General features: G+C 42.8%; 1 protein-coding gene across 3 annotated transcripts in view; it reads right to left on the bottom strand.

The window, feature by feature from the left end:
* The window catches only part of TBCE (tubulin folding cofactor E), a 70,085-nt gene that overhangs the window by 3,583 nt on the left and 41,633 nt on the right, over window positions 1-24,869 (bottom strand). For 2 of the 3 annotated variants that reach the window (XM_075995479.1, XM_075995480.1), the window contains exons 4-15: window positions 19,268-19,453; window positions 15,176-15,264; window positions 9,874-9,973; window positions 8,347-8,449; window positions 6,795-6,871; window positions 5,862-5,957; window positions 5,267-5,331; window positions 5,118-5,182; window positions 4,290-4,442; window positions 3,399-3,552; window positions 1,452-1,520; window positions 512-571 (exon numbers count right to left, since the gene is read on the bottom strand). In XM_075995479.1, the coding sequence (XP_075851594.1) occupies window positions 512-571; window positions 1,452-1,520; window positions 3,399-3,552; window positions 4,290-4,442; window positions 5,118-5,182; window positions 5,267-5,331; window positions 5,862-5,957; window positions 6,795-6,871; window positions 8,347-8,449; window positions 9,874-9,973; window positions 15,176-15,264; window positions 19,268-19,453 (1,217 nt within the window). The remainder of the gene's footprint in view (window positions 1-511; window positions 572-1,451; window positions 1,521-3,398; window positions 3,553-4,289; window positions 4,443-5,117; window positions 5,183-5,266; window positions 5,332-5,861; window positions 5,958-6,794; window positions 6,872-8,346; window positions 8,450-9,873; window positions 9,974-15,175; window positions 15,265-19,267; window positions 19,454-24,869) is intronic. The other variant, XM_075995482.1, reaches the window with a different exon arrangement.

Genomic DNA, 24,869 nt, shown 5'->3' with positions numbered 1-24,869 from the left:
GTTTCTGTGAGGACTCCTGATCAGTAAGTAGCATGTAAGAAAAGTCACAAACATCCCAACAATTCAGTTCACTAGGACATGTCTCCTCTTTTATGAAGGGATGATAAGAGAGATCCCAAACCCAGTGTAACAGTCTCTCTGGAAACAGCAGTGGCCTTGGGGAATTCCTCTAACAGGCTAAGCCACTCAAGTTCTCAGGCCTTTGGTTAAAACTAAAATTATATGTAGCGGCTTCCAATTTTAACAAAACTGTTTTCAAGATAAGCTGATAAAGTTATGGGAGACCTGAACTTTCTGGAGGATGGAGAGAGTGATATTAGCATCACTGATAATATTTTAGACTATGAAAACCTATCAGCTGTGAGGCCTACACTTTTGGATATGAATTAAAGGTTTTAATTCCAGCTGACTCATACATAGGCTAATGATTCAGAAGTATAAGGAAGGTTCATCCATCAAATGGAAGTGGGGGGGGGAAGTATAAGGAAGGAAAAGATACGTGAATTCTTACCTGGCAGTTGTTTCTCTAGGACTTTCTGATCAAGTTGATTAGGGCATTTTATCTTCAGTGCTTTAAGGAAAATAGGATAAAGACTAATTGATAACTACTATAATAGGGATTTAAATTATGCATGCAAGTCAATTGGGATTGCCAAATGATATGGCTATTCAGTACGACATGGCTCAATCCTAATTTTTTTTTTTTTTTTGAGACAGAGTCTCGCTTTGTTGTCCAGGCTAGAGTGAGTGCCGTGGTGTCAGCCTAGCTCACAGCAACTTCAAACTCCTGGACCCAAGCAATCCCGTTGCCTCAGCCTCCCAGGTAGCTGGGACTACAGGCGTGCGCCACCATGCCTGGCTAATTTTTTTCTATATATATTAGTTGGCCAATTAATTTCTTTCTATTTATAGTAGAGACGGGGTCCCGCTCTTGCTCAGGCTGGTTTCGAACTCCTGACCTCGAGCAATCCACCCGCCTCGGCCTCCCAGAGTGCTAGGATTACAGCTGTAAGCCACCACACCTGGCCTCAATCCTAATTAAAAAACAGGTCTTACTAATGTTTAAAACTTCTTTATTAAAACTTCCATGAATTACTAACAATAAAAACATCTGGACCAACATGCTCTCACCTTTCCCCTTTTCCACCTTAGTATTCCTTTCCTGACAAGTTAGCTAGGTTTTCAAGTGTAAAAATTACAAATTTCCAAATCACAGTTCAGTTCACAACTCAAATACCTCCCACATTTATAACACTATTAAATAAGTTTAAAGCATGGGAGTTGCAAAACTGTTTAAGAATTTAGATAGGTATGAGAATTCATCATTTCTTTAAAGCTCAAGGCACTTAGGTACTTAAGAGACACGGTTAATCCCTATAGGCCATCACCATCTGCTTCGGCACCTAAGGACTTGAATACAAATAAGCTGTATCTGAATTTAGAGTTCTTACTTAGTAGCTGGTTTTTGAGCATAAATGGTTGTTGTATTTTGAGTTCCCCATCTTCAGGTGCACCATATTCTGTTTAAGAAGAAATAAAAATGGATGAATGATAAAGGTCACTTTAACAACAACAAAAAAGTGCAAGGGTAAGTATCCACAGTGTTTTCCTTTTCCAGGATAAACCTATCAACACTTGGCAGGCCAAGCTGGAATCAGCCTCCTTTTATTAAGTTTGTTTGATTTTTAGGAGAGATGGCAGCAGCCACTTCCAAGAGTAGAATCCACCATCTACCCAGAGCTGCAGACTCTGTAACTTATTTAGTTGATAAATGACCAGTGAAACCCAACAAAAGGAAATAAAAGACATGCAACATGTTAACATGTACATACAAACTTGTATATTACATTATTATTTCTTAAGGGCTGACAGTGTCCTGGCTCAAACTAGCAAGATAAGGCTGTGCTTTCAGATACCTCAAATGTTTATTCAGAGTTTCACCTTTGGTAACAGTTCCCTTTCTTTCTGGGTCCTGAGAACAAAACCCTGATGCTAATTGGGACATCAAGTTTCAACGAGATCGTTCAGTGCCAGGCGGGGCACTGTCAGCACCTCTGCAAACCAGCTCCTTGGCCTGGGGCATAGCCTCCATCTTAGGGCAGGAGGAAAGAAGTACTTGTTCTGCTCTAGGCCAACCAGTGACAAAACTTTTAATATAGGCCAGGCACAGTGGCTCACGCCTGGAATCCTAGCACTATGGGAGGCCGAGGCAGGAGGATCGTTTGAGCTCAGGAGTTCGAGACCAGCCTGAGCAAGAGTGAGACCCTGTCTCTACTAAAAAAAAATAGAAAGAAATTAGCAGGACAACTAAAAATATATAGAAAAAATTAGCCGAGCATGGTGGCACATGCCTGTAGTCCTAGCTACTCGGGAAGCTGAGGCAGGAAGATTGCTTGAGCCCAGGAGTTTGAGGTTGCTGTGAGCTAGGCTGACGCCACCGCACTCTAGCTGGGGCAACAGAGTGAGACTCTGTCTCAAAAAACAAACAACAACAAAAAAAACTTCTCTAAACATTCTCAAGTATCCGTGCTTTTGTCTAATAGTGTTCTTAGCCGTGAGTCATACCTGCCTGGCTGCCTTAGAACCCTCCCAGCCCACCCCCAAGTGATTGAGAATTCACCACGAGTGGCCAGGAAATTGGGCCACCTAATGGAGTAATTTGAAAGCGATTCCCACAGGCAACTTTTCTTCCTCAAAGATAACTGTTCGAGCCTGAAGCATTTATGCAGTGAGCTTCTCACATTAGGAAATATATAAAAGGGAAAATCGCATAAAAGTGAAATGTGGAATAATAATGAAGTCAAACAAAATGGAAAGTACATCAGAGACAAAGACTCATGAATTCTGAGCTTCAAAGCCTGAGGAACCAGGCTGCAGAATTTAAGGAGCCACTGTGCATACTAAGTGTCAAATCCCACAGAACACACACTGAGCCCTCGGGACAAGAGAGGTGTAGAACCACGTACTCCCGGGAACGTTCGTGTAAGTTAGAATTACCAACTTTAATTATAAAGGGGCTTTAAAAAATTCCAGTGCCTTTAAGGTAAACTGAAGCGCTTCCTACCCTCCTGAGAAGGGTAAACCACCCCAAATCTGGTGAACATATGCAAAGAGGAGAACTTACATTTAAGAACTGGTTAACTTGCCCAGATGCAAATCTCTCCCTTTCAGGAACCTAAACAAGCTTCCAGGTTCCTTCTGCCGAAAGATACTGCTGATTTATCTGTGCTGCAGCTTTGCTGAAGTAGCCCCCCAAGGAAAGTACCTGTAGTCCACTTGGATAGGTACAAGAAGCCCCAGGAAAGGGAGAAGAGCAAAACCACCACCACTGGGAACATCCTTTTACTGTTCCAGTTGAAAGGCCACCACAGGAAAGGCTGCCAGCTACATGTACGTACTAAGGCACAGCAACTGGTATCTAGGGTGGGCTGCGAGAAATTCTTCATCTGGTCTGTTTCTGTCTGGATCCTGATGTCCCCCAGCCTTTTTCCATTCATTTCCAAAAGCTTTTCGGTAATCAAGCTCAGCCCCGCGCCTTTCCTCTGGCAGAATCTGTGTTGGTGTGAAATAAAAACAAGGCCTATTAAAGCATTTTTCTAACAAGCCCTCCAGGGTGTTGTGCACCCTGTTCTTCCTCCACTGCCCATGCAGAGAATAATCAAACCGTGAGGGATAAGAAAATAATTATACTTGTCACCTTTCATTTCTAACATTGACTTAGAACTCAGGTGTTTATTCAAAAAAGAAAACATACTGTGGAAGGGTTTGAGCTAAAAAAAAAAAAAAAAAAAAAAGAAAACAATTTCAGTTTTATCCTTTTCCTTGTGGAAGTAATTTGCCCACGAGCCAGTTTAGGGACTATGCCAGGTGCCTAGGGCCACCTCCCGGGGTCGGCCAGGAGGTGCCCGCACAGGAGGAACCGACTCCGAGTGATGACTCCAGCAAGGCGCTGCCTTCCCACCTCTCTGGGGAAGAATGGCTAAGGAGAGGAGAAATATGCTTCGTGGTTTTGTCTTCTTTCTGACTATGTTCCCCCAGAGACAATGAAGAGAGTGCCCCAGGATTCCTCGCCCCTACCAGACGGTAATAAATCAGGCGCTAATCTAAGTGCGTTGCTGTCTCCTGGGGAGTTAGGAAACAGCCAGTGTTACTAAAAAGCACAGCAATGTTTCACCATTTGAAGGAAAGCTCCATCTCACATCCTGTACAACAGTCAAGTACAATTTCTTTATACATTTTTGATCTATCTTGTAGCCTAAAAAAGACCCCGTCGTGATACCCGCGCTCACCTCACATTTGTTCAGGGTCCTCAGCTGACCGATCTTGGCGATGATGAGCTGCCGCGTGGTCTGTGCTGCTTTGTCGCCTTCGGTCAGGGGGTTTCGGATGCAGGACAGAGCGTGCAGACTCTGTAACTTGTCTAGCTCGTTGATAAATGACCACTGAAACACACCAGGAGGAAATAAATGAAAAGCAACAGGTTTCCCCATATTATTTGAACTAGCCACAGAAAAGCCAGGCCCCTAGTTCCGCGGCAGGGAATCGTGTCATGCACTGAGCACCCCACCCTAGGAAAGCCACACACTTCCACTCTGCAACTGCCATTTAAAATGACAGTCTGCTTCGGTGTGAATTAAACTGATTTCTTCTTTTTTTTGAGACAGAGTCTCGCTTTGTTGCCCAGGCTAGAGTGAGTGCTGTGGCGTCAGCCTGGCTCACAGCAACCTCAAACTCCTGGGCTCAAGCAATCCTACTGCCTCAACCTCCTGAATAGCTGGGACTACAGGCATGCGCCACCATGCCCGGCTAATTTTTTTCTATATATATTTTTTAGTTGGCCAATTAATTTATTTCTATTTATAGTAGAGTCAGGGTCTTGCTCTTGCTCAGGCTGGTTTTGAACTCCTGACCTTGAGCAATCCGCCCGCCTCAGCCTCCCAGTGTGCTAGGATTACAGGTGTGAGCCACCGCGCCCGGCCTTAAACTAATTTCTTTCTTAATACTTTTTTACTTTATATGCGGCATTTCATTCTGAGAAACAGGAGGAACATCCAGACTCCACCATGAGAGTAGAAATAAGCAATGATATGCTCTGCACACTCTGAAGAAACTCTTACTTGTGATATCTGATTGTCATTTACGACAAGGTACTGCAAGTTTGGGAACATTGACGTTTTGCACCCTAGAAAAAGGAGAATTAAGTTACACTGTATAAGTGAAACAGGTAAAGTATGGGGGCGGAGGAAACTTTAATAATCTTACATACCAATTCCAGCATCCGGAAAATGTATAGAAGAAATTCCAATGTCAGAGAGAATTAGTTGTTCTAATCTAAAATTTAAAATGTTAAATTTGATTACATAGGACAATACAAAATGCTATGGGCTATCAACCAGACTAGATTCATAAATGTTCTGCCTATACTCTGGGTTTCCATCCCATGTAAATTACTTAGAAACCATAAAGTCCAATTTAGGGCATGCAAAGTGGACTCTATGCTATTAATATATTCCAATGATTCCACAGTCATCTAACAGTTTCTGCATAGCCCTGCTGTGCCAGTGCTAAATGGGTCTCAGAGGAAAGAGACCGGGTCTTGCTGCCCGAAGTCTAATAAATTAAGGCTTTTGGCATTATCACCAGAGTCAAATTCTTCATCAAATTATCTAGTACATGGTCCCCATTGTACATGGTTCACAAGTAAATTCTCTAAATGAATTAAAATAAAAATTCCCCAACGTGGATTACTCTCTTTAAGAATTCCATCATAATTCTATTGAAAAAGTATATACTGCATATGAAAATTCATTCACTAAAAATTTGCTAAGCACTATTGTGACAGGCATTTAGGTGCAAGTTACCTGGGCAGATATGCTATCAGAAACAGCTGACTTTCATCAATTAAGTGATTAGAAGAAAGGTCTAACAACTTGACAGTCTGCAGAACATCAGTTGGCCTGTATGGAAAATAAAATTTTTTCAACGTGAATTAATCTCTTAATTATTTTCAAAGATACAGCCTTAAAATATCTATATTTGGTATACAGAGGGTGGGGGTAAGAGGCAAGTGAATTTTTATGATGGGCAACCGGAGGAATCGTTGTGGTGATGGAAATGTTCCTGATGGTATCAGTGCCCTGCTCCTGATACCGTTCCATAGTTTTGCAACATGTTACCAATGAGGGAAACTGGGTAATGGGTACAGTGATCTTTGTATATTACTTCCTGTAACTGCAGGTGAATCCACAATTATTTCAAAGTAAAAAGTTTAATTTAAAAAATCTGCATTCACTTCTAATAATAAATGAAACCATTCTGTAGAATAAAATCTTAATTTCAATCCTTTCATTGAGAATTTATAAATTTTTCCATGCTTAAGTTTATTTTACACAGTAATTTAATAGAGGGAGATGAGGCAATAACATTTATTTAGGAAAACAAGCTTTTACATATACTTTAGTAAACTGACCTTAAACAGTTAATACTAATTAAAAATGCATTATTTAATCTTTCTAGCATAGTGTACAGAACTTGTTTAGAAACAGCAAGTTAAATACATTTATGCAAAACTAATAAAATTCATGTCTTCACAAATATTTAATTCTGATGAGTTTCCCTCAATTAAAACCAATTAGTGAAGTTTTAGTTGGCATTCTAATTTGTGAAGACAATTAATAAGCATTTTTTTCTTATTTGCAAATCCTTCCAAAAATTAACGTTAGACATAATTAAGACCACTTATTTATTCAGAATGACTAAGTGGTTACAGATTCACTTAAGTAAACCCCCGTTACCTTTGTGAAATGATGATATTGTTAGACCCGAGGTACAGCTCCTCAAGAACGGGGCACGCAGAGGCGCACTGGAGCACCTGGAAGGGACACTCGATTCAGAGGGAAGCAGCCCCTGCAAGTCGTTTCTTCCCACACAGTCATCACTATTGCGCCTCCATGGGAACTCAGTTTAGTGACTATTTCAGAAATAAAGTGCCTCGTGGACAGCTCATACAGACTGTATTTGAGGCCCAGAGTAGCAGGGAAAGGGTAATAAATTAAAATGCGAAAGGGCTGCAGTTTAGTGCCATGGGAGCGCACACTTTTGGCACTTCGAACACATCAAGGTAGGTGGCAATGAGCAGTTTAGGTGAGGCGGTTGCAAAGTGAAACTGGAGATGGAGACTGAGCATGTCCTAATCATCTGGCAGGGTTTGCTTAACCCAAAGAAGGAAACTGATGTTAAATATAATTCCTTTCCTCAATGCTAGATGCCAATCTAGGCTTGTAAAGAGTATGCGAATTAGACACAATTTCTCAATTATTATTTAAGGGACAAGGTCTCACTCTGTCATCCAAGGTGGGGTGCAGTGGCATGATCATGGTTCACTGCAGCCTCAAATTACTGGGCTCAAGTGATCCTCCCCCCTCAGCCTCTCAAGTAGCTGGGACTACATGTGTGCCACCATGCCTGGCTAATTTCTTTCATTTTTGTACAGATGGAGGCTTCCTACCCACATTGCCCAGGCTGGTCTCAAACTTCTGGGCTCAAGCAATCCTCCCACCTCAGCCTCCCAAAGTGCTAGGATTACAGGCATGAGCCACCACTCCCGGCCTACCACCTGAATTTCTATGTGCCCTATTTTAAGGCTAAATCAATACCTGAGGAGGAAGTAAGTACCCCCCAAGGAAAGAGTCCTAGAAAAGAAGTTCCATGGCTACGGGCACGTTAAGGGCACAAGTTAACGGGCAACTGTCTGTCACTGAGCTGCCTCTGTGGCATTACACGGATGAACATGGCTGGGAATGTATTTCTACGAGCTTGGTTTGAAAATGGAATATTCTGGGTGTGTGAAGTCAATAAAACCCCGCCAGAAAACAGCAGTACCAGATGTAAGCAGTGCTGTGCCAAGGACACAGGAGTCCACCTTGGGGCCCAGCTGTGTGCAACAGTAGGTTCTAGGAGCTGAACTTCAAACAAGAGAACCTTTCTGCGGCGTAGCTTCTGCTCTGAAAAAACTTCCAGAAAAACTCAGGGAGCTCGATAAGTAGCCAATACCACAGCTTGTAAAAGCTCAGCACGTAGTTCCTGCACACCATGATGGAGTGCCACCATTTAGAAAGACACTAGAACAAACCAAAATGAGCTGAGAGAGACAATATGGATTCCTAGATATTAAATTCTACTGAAACGCAATGATTTTTTAACTCATTTCTATAAAGCAGTTTAAAAATCCTATTATATGGATAATAGGATGACTAAAACAAAGCCACATTAGTACTTCAATTCCCTATTAAATCAAAAAATGTTAATTGCTTATCACTGTGTAATAAACCAAAGAAATATGATTACCTCAGCCCACGTTATTCCCGTCCGATTGAGGACTAAAACCTTCAGTGCTGAAAATGTTCCGGTAAGAGATGCTGAACCAGAAGGACACTGGAGTTTATTTTCACTGTGTGGAAAAAGAAAATACAATACAGTAGACCCAACTTAAACACCGAAAGCAACAACTTGGGACTTAATTGAAATTCTATTAAAAACAAGAGTCAAGACAACCTAATTTTTCATATTTACAACATACAACTTTTAGTATGTGGCACACAAAGACAATTTCACGGGGTTAGGGCAGCTGCGTGGGGTGGTGGGCATCCAGGCATTCGTAGGGTTAGCTTCCGGCTTCACCAGGTGCAGCTCTGGGCATTGCAAAATGAAGTCCTGTTCGTAAGAGTCCTGCTGATACGCTAGATCATGGGCTAGAATTCTGCTTCTCTAAACGCAGTCAGCTAGGAGGAGGACTGAAATATATTACTGCCCTTTAAATTCTCTCTCAATAGCCTAATATCAGGAAGTACTCGATCTTCACAGTCACTTTGAAAGAAGATAACATTAAAAAGCATGAGCCCCAATTTCCAGAAGAGAGACTATGGGTCACCCCGTTTGTTCTGTTCGGGAACACAACGAGTTTAGGCCTGACTACCGACTATACTTTACCTGCCTCAGCCAGGTACAACTCACCTGTGTATGTAAAGTTGGTTCAAGTGTGAAAGGGAAAGCCTGGCTAAGCCCTTGGAAAGGTAGGTTCTGAGATTAAAACTAATCAAATATTTAGGAAGGCCTGGAAAACTGACATTAGTAAAATAGGTACATTAGTGAAAATTCCTTATCAAAAGTGAATTAAGCAGTATCCCAATGAACTTGTACCTAAAGCAATTAAATGCTAGAAACTTCCAAATAAACAATCACTTTTTTTTTTTTTTTTTGAGACAGAGTCTCACTTTGTTGCCCAGGCTAGAGTGAGTGCCATGGTGTCAGCCTAGCTCACAGCAACCTCAAACTCCTGGGCTCGAGTGATCCTTCTGCCTCAGCCTCCCGAGTAGCTGGGACTACAGGCATGCGCCACCATGCCCGGCTAATTTTTTATATATATATCAGTTGGCCAATTAATTTCTTTCTATTTATAGTAGAGACGGGGTCTCGCTCTTGCTCAGGCTGGAACAATCACTTTTAATATTAATAATCCCACCTCTCCTATCACCTCCCCAATGTTCCATATTTTATGGTCAGGCTTATAAGAAATATGAAGCTCCTTCAGCTCATTGTCAACCTTCCTCATCCCCCACCCAGTCAAAAGCAAAACACATTCCTTATTAAGGAATCATCTCATAGGACCAATTGCAAGACTATAACAATGTGCCCTTGAAGACTAAGTTAAATTTAGATAAATTCAAGTAGGCCAAGATCTGCCTGAATTAAAAGGTCTACCAGGTGGTGGCCTTAATTCTGTTCATCTTCCCTCCTCATTGCACAGAGACGCGACGAAGGAGCAAGGAGAGAGCAGGAGTTTCACATGACAATTAGGCAGCCAAGAGTTCATACCTGAGATTAAGAACTTCCAGATGTCTGAGCTGATCAGCAATATGTATCACTTCATCCCACGATGACAACAGGTTTTTTGACAAATCTACCTTTCTAATATCTAAAAAGCACAGGTTAAGAAAGTAATTTCAAAAGATTCATAAAAGACATAAAAGTAGTTACTCTTGATTCTGGAGCATGGGATCTTTAACTTTTTACTTTATACCCTCATATTCTGCTGGAAATTTTGTCATGAGTATATAATGCTTCTATCTTTTAAGTTACACAACTGTTCATTAAGAAACTAAAAAGTTCATTGTCATAAACTGAAAACTTAAGATAAACTTCTACAATCAAATGAATAAGAACCAAATGTCCTAACACTAAACCATCCTAGCACTATCCAACAAGGGGGGGAAGCAGTGATGGTAACTGATTTATTAAGCACCTAAGATGCAACCAAGGGCTTTGCCCTCGGCACTGCTTAGCACCTGCAAACCTCACACCCTGCTCATGACCTTCTCCTGACCTTCTCCTATGGCGCACATTTGGCCTACAGGAATGCCCAAATAAACAGCATCATCCCCAGGACATAAAACAGGGGTTAGCTCAGACAAATGTTCACAAGTACTAAGAATGATTTGGGGATTCAGAAGGTCTCCCGTAGCCTACAAGCAGTTACTACGACATGCCCCACCTCTGGTAGAGGGACTCAGAGAGGGGTAAACCAGCAGGATGGAAAAAGCAAAGGTCAGATCCCAGCTCAGGTACTTGAGTGTGACTTGAGCAAGTGTGACTGCCAGCGAGGAGCAAGGTGAGCAAGCAGTGCCACTGGAAGGGGCAAAGCTTAGCAAAGTCCTCAGCAAAAGACAGAAGAGAAGCCTGGAGCAGGACTGGACCCGCTAAAAGAAGACCTTACACTCTGATCTGAAATAATCGGGATATTATTCACTTCACTCATCTAGTCCACGAGGAATTATTGAGGGCCAGGTGTATCGCAGTGAGCGAAGTCTCAATGGGGAAGAGACAGTTTCAAAGCAAGAGGCTCCGCAGTGTGTCAGAGGCAGGCCATGCTCAGAGAGGCAGAGCGGCACACAGGAAAGGGTGTGTGGGTATCTTACAGGGAAGACCACCTCCCCTAACAAGACGGCACTTGAGCAGAAGACCGAAGGAAATGAAGGAATGTCATTTGGGAAAAGGGTCTCCCCGGCTGGGGATGGCAAAGAGTGAAGGCCTGGGTGAGAATGGGTTCAACCTGTGACAGGGATCACCAGCTCCAGTGGGCCTGGCGCAGGTGGGGTTGAGGGTGCTGGGAACAAGGTCATGAAGGCCACCGGGGGACCAGGCCAGATCATTACAGGTCTTGCAGGCCACTTCGAAGTCTTTGCTAGTCTCTGGCTGACTGGGAACTTTTGGAGGGGGTAGAGCAGCAATGGGATCTGACCTGGGGCTTTAAAAGGTCACTCTGGGCCGGGCACGGTGGCTCACGCTTGTAATCCTAGCACTCTGGGAGGCCGAGGTGGGCGGATTGCTCGAGGTCAGGAGTTCGAAACCAGCCTGAGCAAGAGCGAGACCCCAGAAAGAAATTAATTGGCCAACTAATATATATACAAAAAATTAGCCGGGCATGGTGGTGCATGCCTGTAGTCCCAGCTACTTGGGAGGCTGAGGCAGCAGGATTGCTTGAGCCCAGGAGTTTGAGGTTGCTGTGAGCCAGGCTGACGCCATGGCACTCACTCTAGCCCGGGCAACAAAGCGAGACTCTGTCTCAAAAAAATAAAAAAATAAAAAAAATAAAAGGTCACTCTGCTGCTGGCTGAGCACAGACTGCAGGGAAACATAGGACAGGAAGTCTAGTCAGGAGGCTCTGACCAGACTGGTGGCACTGAGGGGACAGGAGAAGTCAGACTGGGTGTCCTAATCTAGAAGAGGAGCTGACAGGATCTGCCAATGGATTCCGGCATGGGATGTGAGAAAAAAGGAACGTTACGGATAACTCCAAGGTTTATGGCCTGCACAACTGGAATTGTCATTTACTAAGAGGGAACGGCTACAGACACGCAGGTTTGAGGGGCCTTAGTCTTGGACATGCTAGATTTGAGCTGACCGTTAGCCACGCAGACAGGGATACCAGATAAGCAGCTGGAGAGACAAGAGTGAAAGGGGAACGGAGGCGAGGCGGGCCAGCCACGCCCCAGGTCTCCCTGGGAAGCCAGGGGTCAAAGGTCTGAGTCTTGGGTCACCCCCAACATTGCATCCATAGAGGGGTACCAGAAAAAGACACTGAGGAGGAGTGGCCAGTGAGGAGAGAAGAGCACCTGGACTCAATAGACATCCCCACCACCACCCCTGCTGCCGCCACTGCCGACCAGGCCCCAGGCCGGCTGCTGTCTCATGTTGCTTTTTCACAGGAGAAAAAATTGACACACAGAGCCGTAAGATAACCGTAATTTTGTGCAAATTAACAAGTATGAATTTAAACACAACTCTGTCTTAATCCAAAATCCACTTTATCACACCCCACAATGCAACAGGGGCTTGTCAAACATGGATAAAGCATGGAGAAAGCTTCTTTACAAAAATCATGGCAGCACTCCAGAGGATGGGTTGGAAAGGGAACAATTTTAGGCAGGAACGAAGAGGAAGCTGTGCCCGTAGGTCAGGACCCAGGAAGGGCGGGCAGTGCACATGCGAAGAGAGGGATGGCCCCAGACCCAGCCGGCCACCTCCGGCCTGCACCGGCATCCAGCCAGCTGCCGGGTTTGTCCCAGCCCAAAAGCTAAGAATGGCTTTCACATTTTAAACGGCAATATTAAGCACCTACGTAATATCCTCCATGTTGCCAGTTGGCCCACAGGCCTAAAGTATTTATTATCTGGCTTTTGGGCAGGGGAGGGACATTGTCTCACTCTGTTGCCCAGGCTGGAGTGCAATGGCGCCATCGTAGCTCACTGCAGCCTCCAACTCCTGGGCTCAAGTGATGCGCCCACCTCGGCCTCCCAAAGTGCTGGGATTACACATGCCAGCCACTGTGCCCAGCCTATTATCTGACCCTTTAAGGAAAAGATTGCTGACCCCTGACCTAAAGATGACTTAACGTGGGGCACAGGTGGTGTGTAGTAAACAATGCCAAGAATACTGGGGACAGAACAGCCAGGCCACAGCGCTGGGGTGCCGGGCAGCATGACGATCCCAAGACCCCAGGTCCTACTGCTGGCGGAGCAAGACCGCGAGGAGAAGCCGGGCTTCTGACTCCAACAGTCTGAGTTTCAGCCACAGCAGAATAATGACTACCCAAAAATGTCATATCAAACAGAAGGGGGAGAAGCGACAAGTGTAGGCTACCTGGATTGCCAGACACAGCAAACATACTCTAGGTCCCCTCGGGCTCCTCCACTACCCTGGGGACACACTTCCACCAACAATCGCTTGTTCCTCCCCCGGGTCCCCTGGGCTACCCTGGGTTCCTCAGAGCCACTACAGCCCGGATGCTGGAGTCCACCTTCACACGGAAACGCACGGGGTGCTTTTCATGCCTCAGTCTGACACTTTGGCCAACCTTCAATTCCACTAACCTGCTAACTCTGGGTCATTAGGTTGATTAGAAAAGGTTTTTTTCTTGGGTTTTTTTTTTGTTTGTTTTCTTTTTTGAGACAGAGTCTTGCTCTGTTGCCTGGGCTAGAGTGCCGTGGCATCAGCCTAGCTCACAGCAACCTCAAACTCCTGGGCTCAAACAATCCTCCTGTCTCTGCCTTCCAAGTACCTGGGACTACAGGCACATGTCACCACGTCCAGCTAATTTTTTCTATTTTTAGTAGAGACAGGGTCCCATTCTTGCTTAGACTGGTCTTGAACTCCTGACCTGAAGCTATCCTCCCACCTCAGTCTCCCAGAGTGCTAGATTACAGGTGTGAGCCACCGTGTCCAGCCTAGAAAAGGTTTAAATCCAGTAATTTTTCACTCATTCCTACTCCCATTATGTAGAGATTAGAAATATTTCTACCTATCTGTACAGAGCACACAGACCACCTACATTCTAAAACTGATGCTAAACAACACAACAGTTGTTAAAGTGGCACCCCACTAAACACACACACACACAGTTAAGGAGTTCTCGTGGCTACACAGTGCTGCTCCTGAGGACAGATTCTCTTCCCAAGTTCAGAGCCAGCTGGTTAGGTGGGAGGCAGCTGGTCCCCTCCCCTAGAGGTGCTCTGTGACTTGACTCTCGCTGCCTTGCATTCCGAGTGAGTGAACGACCCCACAGAGAGAGGAGATCAACCCGAAGGAAGACGACTAGATTAAACATGCAAGGCAATATGTCAACTTCTGGCAGGAATTCAATCAGGAGCTTCAAGACATTCATCACTGTATCTGCAAATACCAAGCGTGACTTGATTATCTCACAAAACCTCATTTCTTCCTGTCTTGGGGGACTTTTTTCTCCAGGAAAGAGCAGTATAAACAAGCAATATGCTGATTTTCTGGTACACAGCTGACAACTCCAATCAACCAAACAACCTACATCCCCAAACCTATCTCCCGAGCAGACCTTTTCCTGGTCAGGAACCCCCAATTACCGATCCCCTGAAATCACTTAGAAGTAGCCCAGGCAGCATCCAGATGCTCCAGACATTCTGTGGCCCTCTGCTCCTCACCAAACCTTTCTGCATCCACTTCCATCCCATCCCCCGCCACCCCCACCCCCACCTACAGCTGCCTCACCTCCAGAAACGGCCACACTTGTGCAGCCCGCTGGTGTCAGCAGAGGGGCTGCATAGGCGACCAGCTCAGAATGCAGCTGCCCCAGGTCCCAACAGACCCCCATGGGGATATCTCAGGTACCCCAGGTGGGGAAGCTCTGCTCTCATTTCTGTCACCACACTGTCAGAACATTTTGCTAACGACAGATACCTCATCTGGCATCTCTTCACTCAGATAAAAATCAATCATAAACTGCTACCTTTTGCACAAATTACTACGCAGAGAGCAGGCTGCTGAAGCCCTGGGTGTTCTGTCTGCTCTCAAGGAAGGAGGGTAAAGGCAATGGGCATAGGCCAACCAGGCGTGCCACCTTCCAGCAGCACCGCCTACACATTCTACTTCACATCACGCTGGCTGGGGACACACGCTGGCACACCTGAAGCAAAGGGGCCTGGGAAGGTAAGTGATTTATCTGGGCAGCGGCTGCCCCAAGCAAAACTGAGTTGCTATTAGGAAGAACGTCAGAGAGAATGGACAGGGGGTAGGCAACTTGAGGTATGTGGCACAAGTATCACTTCCAAAGTCAGATTCCAGTAACAAGCTATCAGTGAAAGGATACTAGGGCATGCTTTGGCAATTCCTCCTTTTTCACCAGCGCAACTTACTGCACAGTTCCTCAGAGAAATGTCTTGCAACTTGCTCAGCTGACTGCATGAAAAACAGAGTTCACACGGATACATAAACACACACGCTACCCAGTGGCCCTTTAAAAGATTAAACAGCATTTCAGACATACAAAAATGTACCAAAAGTAATATAAAATACTAGTAATTCACCACCCAAATTAAGAAATAAAGCATTACAAAAAAAAGAAAACATTGCAGACATTGCAAATGCAACTGAGGTCCTTTATGTCCCTCAGCAGGACACAGTCCTATCCACCCGACACCCCCAGGGCAACCTACGCTACATTTGGAGCATATTTAATCTTAAACATTTCTTAATACCTTTGCTATATATTTCCATATCCCTAAGCAATTAGGGCATTTTTGTATATTATGAAGTTTGACATAAACTGTAGTCTACTATGTAGAGCCTCTTTGCAACTTATTTTTTCCTCAAGAGTATATTGTTTAGCAGTGAGATTTAGTCATATTGACACATGGAGCTCCAGAACATTCATTTTCATACCTTATAGCTTTTCAATATATGCATAGACCACAATTTATTTACTCTTCTGTTGACATTGAGATTGTTTACAACCATATTGAAGTAAACACTATTGAATACTTCTTGCATGTCGCAGATCCTAGAGATACATGCTAGAGAATGTGCATAGCTTCAGCTTTACTACTCTTAGGAACCATTTTTTAAGTGTAGAAAATCCATATTTTCTGTTCATTAAAAGAATCCACATATTATAATGTCTAAGAACAGAGAATCTGGAAGCTGACTCCTGGGTTCAAATCTCAATTCCATCATCGCTTTGGCTTTGCCAAAGTTAATTAACATCTCTGTGCCTCAGACTTCCCATCTTCAAAATGCTGTAGTATACACACAAGCTCACAGCAGCTTATTCACAACTGCCAAAAGATTCAAACAGCCCAGTGTCCACAGGCGAATGAATGGATAAACAATGTGGTATGTACATACAATGATATATTGCTCGACCTTAAAAAGGGAAGAAATTCTGACACATGCTACAACATGGATGAACCTTAAGGATATTATGCTAAAAGAAATAATTTCATCTCCTGTTCCACACTGATTTTCAAGAGACACTTGTTTAAAAAAATATATAATTTTTCTTTATTAATGTATAACAGATGTAAATACTTTTTATCATAGCAATGGCCCAAAACCCAGCTTTGCAGGAATATGACATCATATGAAAGGAACTGTAGGAATCTCAAGAAACTGTGAACTACCTCAAACGAGTAGTTTGCACTGTGTCTGACAGATGTCGCTATTTCCCTCTAAAATGTAAAATATCCTGCCGTGCACAACTTGGCACAAAGCTTGGGGACCCAAGTCTCAATACAGGCATCACTCCCGAGCCAAAACCATCTCCAAGAGAAATAATACATAATGGTTTTTATTTGCTTTTGATTCCGTTATTATGTCTTTTCTTAGTGGTACAAACTCAAAGCTAGTCAGCTGGGTATTATTAAGGCTATAAGACAATGGCTGAAAGTAGAAGCTTCAATTCCTAACAATGACAGCTACCACTAATTGCAGAATCTCACTTGTTATTTGCAAAAGCACTAACATCTTGAATATTATTTGGTAACTGAGCATACTGAAGCTTAGAAATGATAAGTAACTATCTCTAACTAGTCAAAGCCAGAAGTGGCTTAGCTTGCATCTGAACAGGGCCTAACTCCAACATTTGGTGCATTCCACCAAGCTGCCTCAATTTCTTAACTTATTAAATTACTCTGGCCACGTAAGAGATTGCTACAAAATCTCAACAATTTTATCCTTTCAGTCAAGAAAGGCACTAGTAAATTATTAAATGCAATAATACTCAAGTAGTAGGGTCAGTCACCAGGAAAATTCACGAGCTATGTAGTCATTTATAATTAGGGAAAGAAAATCTGTTTACAATTTGTTAATATTCTCAGAGCTCATAATAGTCTCTGAAAGAGAATAACCAATAAGAAAAAAAGTGACTCTTTTGGGTAAAAGATTTTTTTTTTTTTTGAGACAGAGTCTCGCTTTGTTGCCCAGGCTAGACTGAGTGCCATGGCGTCAGCCTAGCTCACAGCAACCTCAAACTCCTGGGCTCAAGCAATCCTGCTGCCTCAGCCTCCCGAGAAGCTGGGACTATAGGCATGTGCATGCCCGGCTAATTTTTTCTATATATGTTAGTTGGCCAATTAATTTCTTTCTATTTATAGTACAGACGGGGTCTCACTCTTGCTCAGGCTGATTTTGAACTCCTAACCTCGAACAATCCGCCGCCTGGGCCTTCCAGAATGCTAGGATTATAGGCATGAGCTGCCACGCCCGGCCAGGGTAAAAGATATTTAAATATTTTTATTTTTTTTTATTTATTTTTTATTTATTTTTTTGAGACAGAGTCTCACTTTTGTTGCCCAGGCTAGAGTGAGTGCCGTGGCGTCAGCCTAGCTCACAGCAACCTCAAACTCCTGGGCTCAAGCGATCTTCCTGCCTCAGCCTCCCGAGTAGCTGGGACTACAGGCACGCGCCACCATGCCCGGCTAATTTTTTTTTTTGTATATATACTTTTAGTTGGTCAATTAATTTCTTTCTATTTTTAGTAGAGACAGGGTCTCGCTCAGGCTGGTTTCGAACTCCCAACCTTGAGCAATCCGCCCACCTCGGCCTCCCAGAGTGCTAGGATTACAGGCGTGAGCCACCGCGGCCGGCCAATTTTTTGAGACAGGAGCTTACTCTGTTATCTGAGCTAGAGCACAGTGGCATCATCATGGCTCACTGCAACCTCAAACACCTGGGCTCAACGGATCCTCCTGCCTCAGCCTCCTGAGTAGCTGGGACTATAAGCATGTGCTGCCACGACGCCCAGCTAATTTTCCTATTTTTTGTAGAGGCAAAGGGTCCCTCTCTGGTACTCAGGCTGGTCTCAAACTACTGGCCTCAAACAATCCTCCTATCTCAGCCTTCTATAAGTGTTAGGATTATAGACATGAGCCACTGCATCTGGCCAGTATTTGCATTTTAAGTAGAAAAAAACAAAGCAAAGAAATCAAACCCTATGAAGCATATGATTCTTTAAATCCAAGTAAATCAATAGGATAAAACAGCAAAAAAAGGTTCATGATAGTTACCTCTAGATAGTAGCATTAGTTGTGACTTTTTTTTAATTGGTATTTTCTAAATTATCAACAGTGAATGTATATTGTTTTGAATTTAAAAAACAGTCAAGTTGTTGCTTTTTTTGAAATCTTGATTTATTCTGAGTTTTTTTTTAATGAGGGCCATCTATGCTAAAGAGTAGAGGTGTGAGAAATTTATTAATTCTTCAACATTGTCCCATGTGCACTTTAATTTTTTTTTTTTTCTCAAGGGGAGAGATGTGAATGCACTTTAATTTTGTATTATCTTAAATCTTAATATCTACAATAACAAGAGATGGGAAAGAAATTTACTTTGGACAGAACTACAGTTTAATGCTTTTTTTTTTTTTTTTTTTGAGACAGAGTCTCGCTTTGTTGCCCAGGCTACAGTGAGTGCCATGGCATCAGCCTCGCTCACAGCAACCTCAAACTTCTGGACTCCAGCTTAATGCTTTTACTTTAGCATCAGAAAGTGAAAAAAAAATGCAGGCCTATGCCAAATGGTCACAAGTCTACAGGTAACAATGTGGACTTCTGTTTCCATTCCTAACTTATCATCCAACTGGAAATGTCACCATTAAATGGAAAAGGACCAAAATGTAACTTAATGATTAATCAACACAAGATAATATGGTATAAATATTAATAATGGGCAAATCGATGTTTCCATTACAATTTAGAAAAATCCACTATTCCTGTGCTAAAATAAGAATTTTAATTTCCCTGAATACTCGATCCTTGTATTCCTCAGATTTCAATTCACTATCTGCACAGAAAGGATAAACCAGTTTGGGAACAAATTCCTGAGCATCCACATAGTTACGGGAATTTCAGGCTAGAATCTTGATGAAACCTTAAAAGTCAGTTCTACCCCTATCAACTCCACTTACCTTTGCTGTTTTATAACAGAGTCAAAACCAATGGTTTCCACAGGTTTACTTCCGATTATAACAATTTGCTCTTTTCCATCTTCCTCTGGTCCATCTTCTAACACATAGCGGTTCTTAACTGCAGTAAGAAAGTCTATTCCAAAATTTACCTTGTTAGGACGAACAAAGGATCCTCCTGTTGGGTGCCTGGAAAAGCAGAAAAATAGAACACAGAAAATATCACCCATCAAGCAAGGTCATAAGTGCAGTGTTCTGAAGGTTTTCAAAAATTTTTATGTACTGAAAAATCAAAATCAGCATAAAAGAGAACATAATGTATTAAAGATACATATATGATTTCTCATAAAGGGTTCTGAGCTTATGCATGTAAAATCTCTATAGATAAACAGATAAGAAATATGGAACAGATAATTGACATTAGAGAAAACAGAAGTATTAAATCCATGGGAGAAAGTTCTATCTTGCTAATGATTAAGAAATACATGGCCGGGCGCTGTGGCTCACGCCTGTCTGTAATCCTAGCTCTTGGGAGGCCGAGGCGGGCGGATTGCTCAAGGTCAGGAGTTCAAAACCAGCCTGAGCAAGAGCGAGACCCCGTCTCTACTATAAATAGAAAGAAACTAATTGGCCAACTAATATATATAGAAAAAATTAGCCAGGCATGGTGGCGCATGCCTGTAGTCCCAGCTACCCGGGAGGCTGAGGCAGCAGGATCACTCGAGCCCAGGAGTTTGAGGTTGCTGTGAGCTAGGCTGACACCACGGCACTCACTCTAGCCTGGGCAACAAAGCGAGACTCTGTCTCAAAAAAAAAAAAAAAAAAAAAAAAAAATACAAATTCGAATAAACGATTTTCAACAAAACTGGCAAAAAATACAGAAAAAAACATAAAACTCAAAGACTACAGGGTTTGGTTTGTCTATGATTGTATAATCATACTCCTGGGAATCTGTCAGTAGACAATAATTTAAAAACAAAAAACAAAATTGCATTTACAAAGATTTTGTCTAATAGCATTTATTTGTAATTGAGGAACTCTGGAAACCATAAAAATGCCCAGCTGGATAGAAACTATTAAGTAATCCAGATAGATGTGGTCATTTAAAAAATCTATTTGTGACACTTTTTAAAATTACTTGCAAAATAATGCTGACATTTACAAAAATTGAGCATAAATTGTACATGACACAATAAGAGGAACCATATCCACATATGGACAAAGACTGGATAAGGACACAAAGAAAACATTTGTTGGTGACAGGATTATATTCAAAATCTTTTAAATGGCAACAAACTTCAATACACTTTAAAAGCTTAAATATGGGATAAAAGAAAGCATGAGGGAAGAAGTCTACAAAACTATTGAATACTTTACAATTCATGTTCAGGTTTTATAGCAATTTTTACTAATAATCTCTAGCAGGATTTAATAGAAATATTAATTATATTGCTCTATGTAATGACCACTTTGTCAGGCTAAGAGATTCAAAATAGATTCTTTAAAAACTCATTAAACTCCAGCATTCATTATATCATCACAGTCATTATCTTCAGGAAAATCTAATTACGCTTTATAAAGCAGTTGTAAATGTTATTATAATTTGATCACTTTAGAAAATAAACAATAAAATATATGAATTATTTGAAATTGTATTATAAACACTATTTCAGCTTAAACCATTAACTCTAAAAGAAATCAGACCTTCTTAGAAGTCACCATAATTAAAAAGGATGAATACTAATATTAATGATAAATATTGTCAATATAAGCATATATACATTTTTTTCTAGGAAAGGGGTTCATAGCGATTACCAGACTGTAAAAGGGACTTGTGATCCCCAAAAATTAGAACCGATGCCCCAGGCGGGAGGAAGTGACCAGGAGGTAGTTAGAAACTCAGTGTAGTGTCCTGGAGGCCGATGAAAAAAGTGAACAACTGTGTCCAATGCTATGACCAGGCAAAGTAAGGTGACAGCAGAGGCCTGGCCACTGAATCCAGCAACCGCTCCGAAGTCTGGGTGGAGCAATGGGGCAGAAGCCTGACGGGGTGAGTCCCAGAGAGGAAGAGGACAGCGAGCACAGCCTGCTCTCGTCCCCAGGATTTTTACTGGAAAGGGAAGAAGAGGGACAAGAGAGCAAGGGGTACACATGTAAAAACAGGGAGATTTTTTAAGATGGGAGAAAATATCTAACGTGTATGTTGATGAAATTAATCCAGTGGAGTGGGGGAAATTGATGATGCAAGAAATTAAATTCTGTGTTGCAGCAAAATCAAGCTCTGAGTTTGTACAGTCTGCTGTGATATCAGAGGAAAACTGACTATCAGAAGCTGTTAAGAAAATATGCTATTATAACCCTAAGAAAGGCTCATACTGAAAACAATTCTGTTTTAACAAAAACTATTACAGGTGTATCCTTTAGCTAAAGAGATTAAATATAGCCAGCACCATTTTTAAAAGGTCAAAAGGATCTACCCAAGAGATTATCTAGTCCGGAGCTTCTCAAACTTAACCTGAAATGAGGAAAGTCACCTGGAAAGCTAACCAGAACCTACTTCAGAGATGCTCATTCATTCAGTGGGCCTAGGCTGGGGCCCAGGAATCTGCTTGTTTAAAAGAAAGATCCAGGCCAGGCATGGTGGCTCACACCTATAATCCTAGCACTCTGGGAGGCCCAGGCAGGAGAATTGCTCAAGGTCAGGAGTTTGAAACCAGCTTGAGCAAGAGGGAGACTCCGTCTCTACTAAAAATAGAAACAAATCAATTGGCCAACTAAAAATATATAGAAAAAATTAGCCAAGCATGGTGGTGCATGCCTGTAGTCCCTGCTACTCAGGAGGCTGAGGCAGGAGGATTGCTTGAGCTCAGGAGTTTGAGGTTACTATGAGCTAGGCTGACACCACAGCACTCTAGCCCGGGCAACAGAGTGAGACTCTTGTCTCAAAAAAAAAAAAAAAAAAAAAAAAAAGGAAAGATCCAGAGGATTCTGATGCAGGTGTGCCTTGTACCACACTTGAAGAAACTCTGATCTAACCCAATCCCATTTCCATTGGGGACACTGAGGTCTACTGTTACAGAAGTAGAAGTAGCATCACTAAGACCTAAAATCCTGGGTTTCTGACTACCAGCACACTGTTCTTCCCCACATTTCTGTCTTGGCTTATAGACACAAATCAATGGTTTGGTTTTGTAAATTAAATAAATCTCTTAAATTAAAACCCTAGTTAAAGGCTGGGCGCGGTGGCTCACGCCTGTAATCCTAGCTCTCTGGGAGGCCGAGGCGGGCGGATTGCTCGAGGTCAGGAGTTCGAAACCAGCCTGAGCAAGAGTGAGACCCCGTCTCTACTATAAATAGAAAGAAATTAATTGGCCAACTAATATATATATACAAAAAATTAGCCGGGCATGGTGGCGCATGCCTGTAGTCCCAGCTACTTGGGAGGCTGAGGCAGGAGGATTGCTTGAGCCCAGGAGTTTGAGGTTGCTGTGAGCTAGACTGACACCACGGCACTCACTCTAGCCTGGGCAATAAAGTGAGACTCTGTCTCAAAAAAAAAAAAAAAAAAAAAAAACCCTAGTTAACATCTATGTTCCTAAAACTGGGGGTAGGGATGGGGGCCAGAGATGGGGCAGCGCAAGCTTTGGAGTTAGACAAACCTGGGTTCAGTTCCTGGATCCGTTACTTACTAGCTGTGTGAGCTCAGGCAACTGAATTTACATCTGTCAGCCAAAGCTTTCTCATCTATAAAGCCCTATCAAATGAGGTTACTTATAAGGATTACATAAACCATCTCCTTTATTGCCTGGCATATGCGCTATCTGCCCTTCATATACAGTTATTGTTTCTAAAATACTATTAAAAGTAAACTCACATATTTTGAAACACTGGGATAACCTAGAGGCCATACTCTCTAAACTTAACCGGCAGCTCCCCAACTCGTTCAAATGGGCTCCTGAGTATCTACACCATCAATGATGATATAATTTGATCACATGAACTACGTATAATTTTGCTAGAAAATATAGTTATAAATATAAGCATGATAAAGTCACATACAATTTCAGGTATAAAGTTGTTATCTATTTCAGTCATCTGCTGCTGCATAAAAACTCCACAAAGCACAGTGGCTTAAAAAGATGGCTTGATACTTTTTAAATTTCTGTAGGTTAGCTTGATTCACTGAGTTGTTATTCTATTTCACATGGTGGCAGCTGGGGTCATCTATGTGACTGCATTCAGCTGGGAGCTGGCTGAGGCGGAACCACTCAAGATGGCTTCACTCAGATTGCTGGCACTTCAGTTGGGGTGGCTGGAATGGTTGGGGGCTGGCTGGGCCCCTCTTCCCAACAGGGCACTTAGACTTCTCATGTGGTAACTGGCTTCCAAGACAGTGAAAACAGAAACTGCAAGGCCTCTTAAAGGCTAGTCCCAGAACTGACACATCACTGCTGTCACTTGTCAGAGCAGTCATGTGCCAGCTTAGGTTCAAGGGAAGGGAAAAGACAGTCCACATTTTCATGGGAGAAGCAGCAAGCATGACTAAAGACAGGAGGCATTACTGGCAGCCATCTTTGCTGACAACTACCACGCTTACCCCTCCCACCAAAAAGACTGCCACATTGGACAAGCTCGGATGTGTCCTTCAAACCATCCAGGCCTCGCAGTCTGGGGGAGGGCAAAGAACCTCCTCTGCCAAATGCTGACCGTGGGCTCAAAGGACATAGTGTGACCCAGCTTTGGTGAATAAAGAGCAAGATCTCAGTATCCGCCCCCCCCCATCATGAACCTTGCCGTCCAGATTCACACAGGCTAAATCTACACAAATATCAACAACCAAATCTGAACTGCTTCAAATCAGATTTAAAAATGGGGAGGAAAAAAAAAAGGAAGAAAAAAAGATTTAAAAATGTGTGAGCAAAAACTTCAAGATATCCAATATCATTAATTTATGAATTTTTCATCTTTAAGCTTTCTTACACAAGTAAAAAATACATTAAACACCCATGTTTTCAATGTTCTACGGGAGCAGCAGCACCTACTGAGAAAATACTGTTACAACTCAACATTTGTGAGGGCTCCCCATGTGACAAGAATGGTACAAGGTGCTTTTATATTACAAATATCTCTATTTTACCAGGATCCTATGGGGCTCTCATGTCTACTGGAAAGAGCAGAAATGCAGGCCTGCTCCATGCCTCAGAGTAAGGGAACTGCTAAGAGGCGGCAGGCTGGATTTCAGAGCCATACTGAGTGCCTGCCATCTATTCCTGTTCTTGCTCTTTTTGAGCAGGAGTGTCCACTGCAGTTATTCTGTCCCCATCGCATCACTCTATGTAGGGTATGAGGAGTACAGATAACGTCACAGATCTCTGGATTGAGTGGCTCCTCTCGATCAAGTGCACCAGGAGACTGGTACCAAGGAGCTTCATCTGCATCTAGAACTAATTGAGATGACAATCCCCTGGACTTTGAGCCAATGTGAAAGGAGGTAAGCCTGCTCAAGGTGGAGTGAATTTTGCATGGGGCAGAAATGTGAATTGTTGTGACCAGAAGGTGAATTGTGGTAGATCATTTCCTCACATGGTTTCCAGCCCACGTGCCC

This window comes from Microcebus murinus, chromosome 19 (genome assembly GCF_040939455.1).
Source record: "Microcebus murinus isolate Inina chromosome 19, M.murinus_Inina_mat1.0, whole genome shotgun sequence".
NCBI classification, from domain to species: Eukaryota; Metazoa; Chordata; class Mammalia; order Primates; family Cheirogaleidae; genus Microcebus; species Microcebus murinus.
The sequence above is the reverse complement of the archived record's forward strand: the minus strand, read 5'-3'. Positions and strand labels throughout refer to the sequence as shown.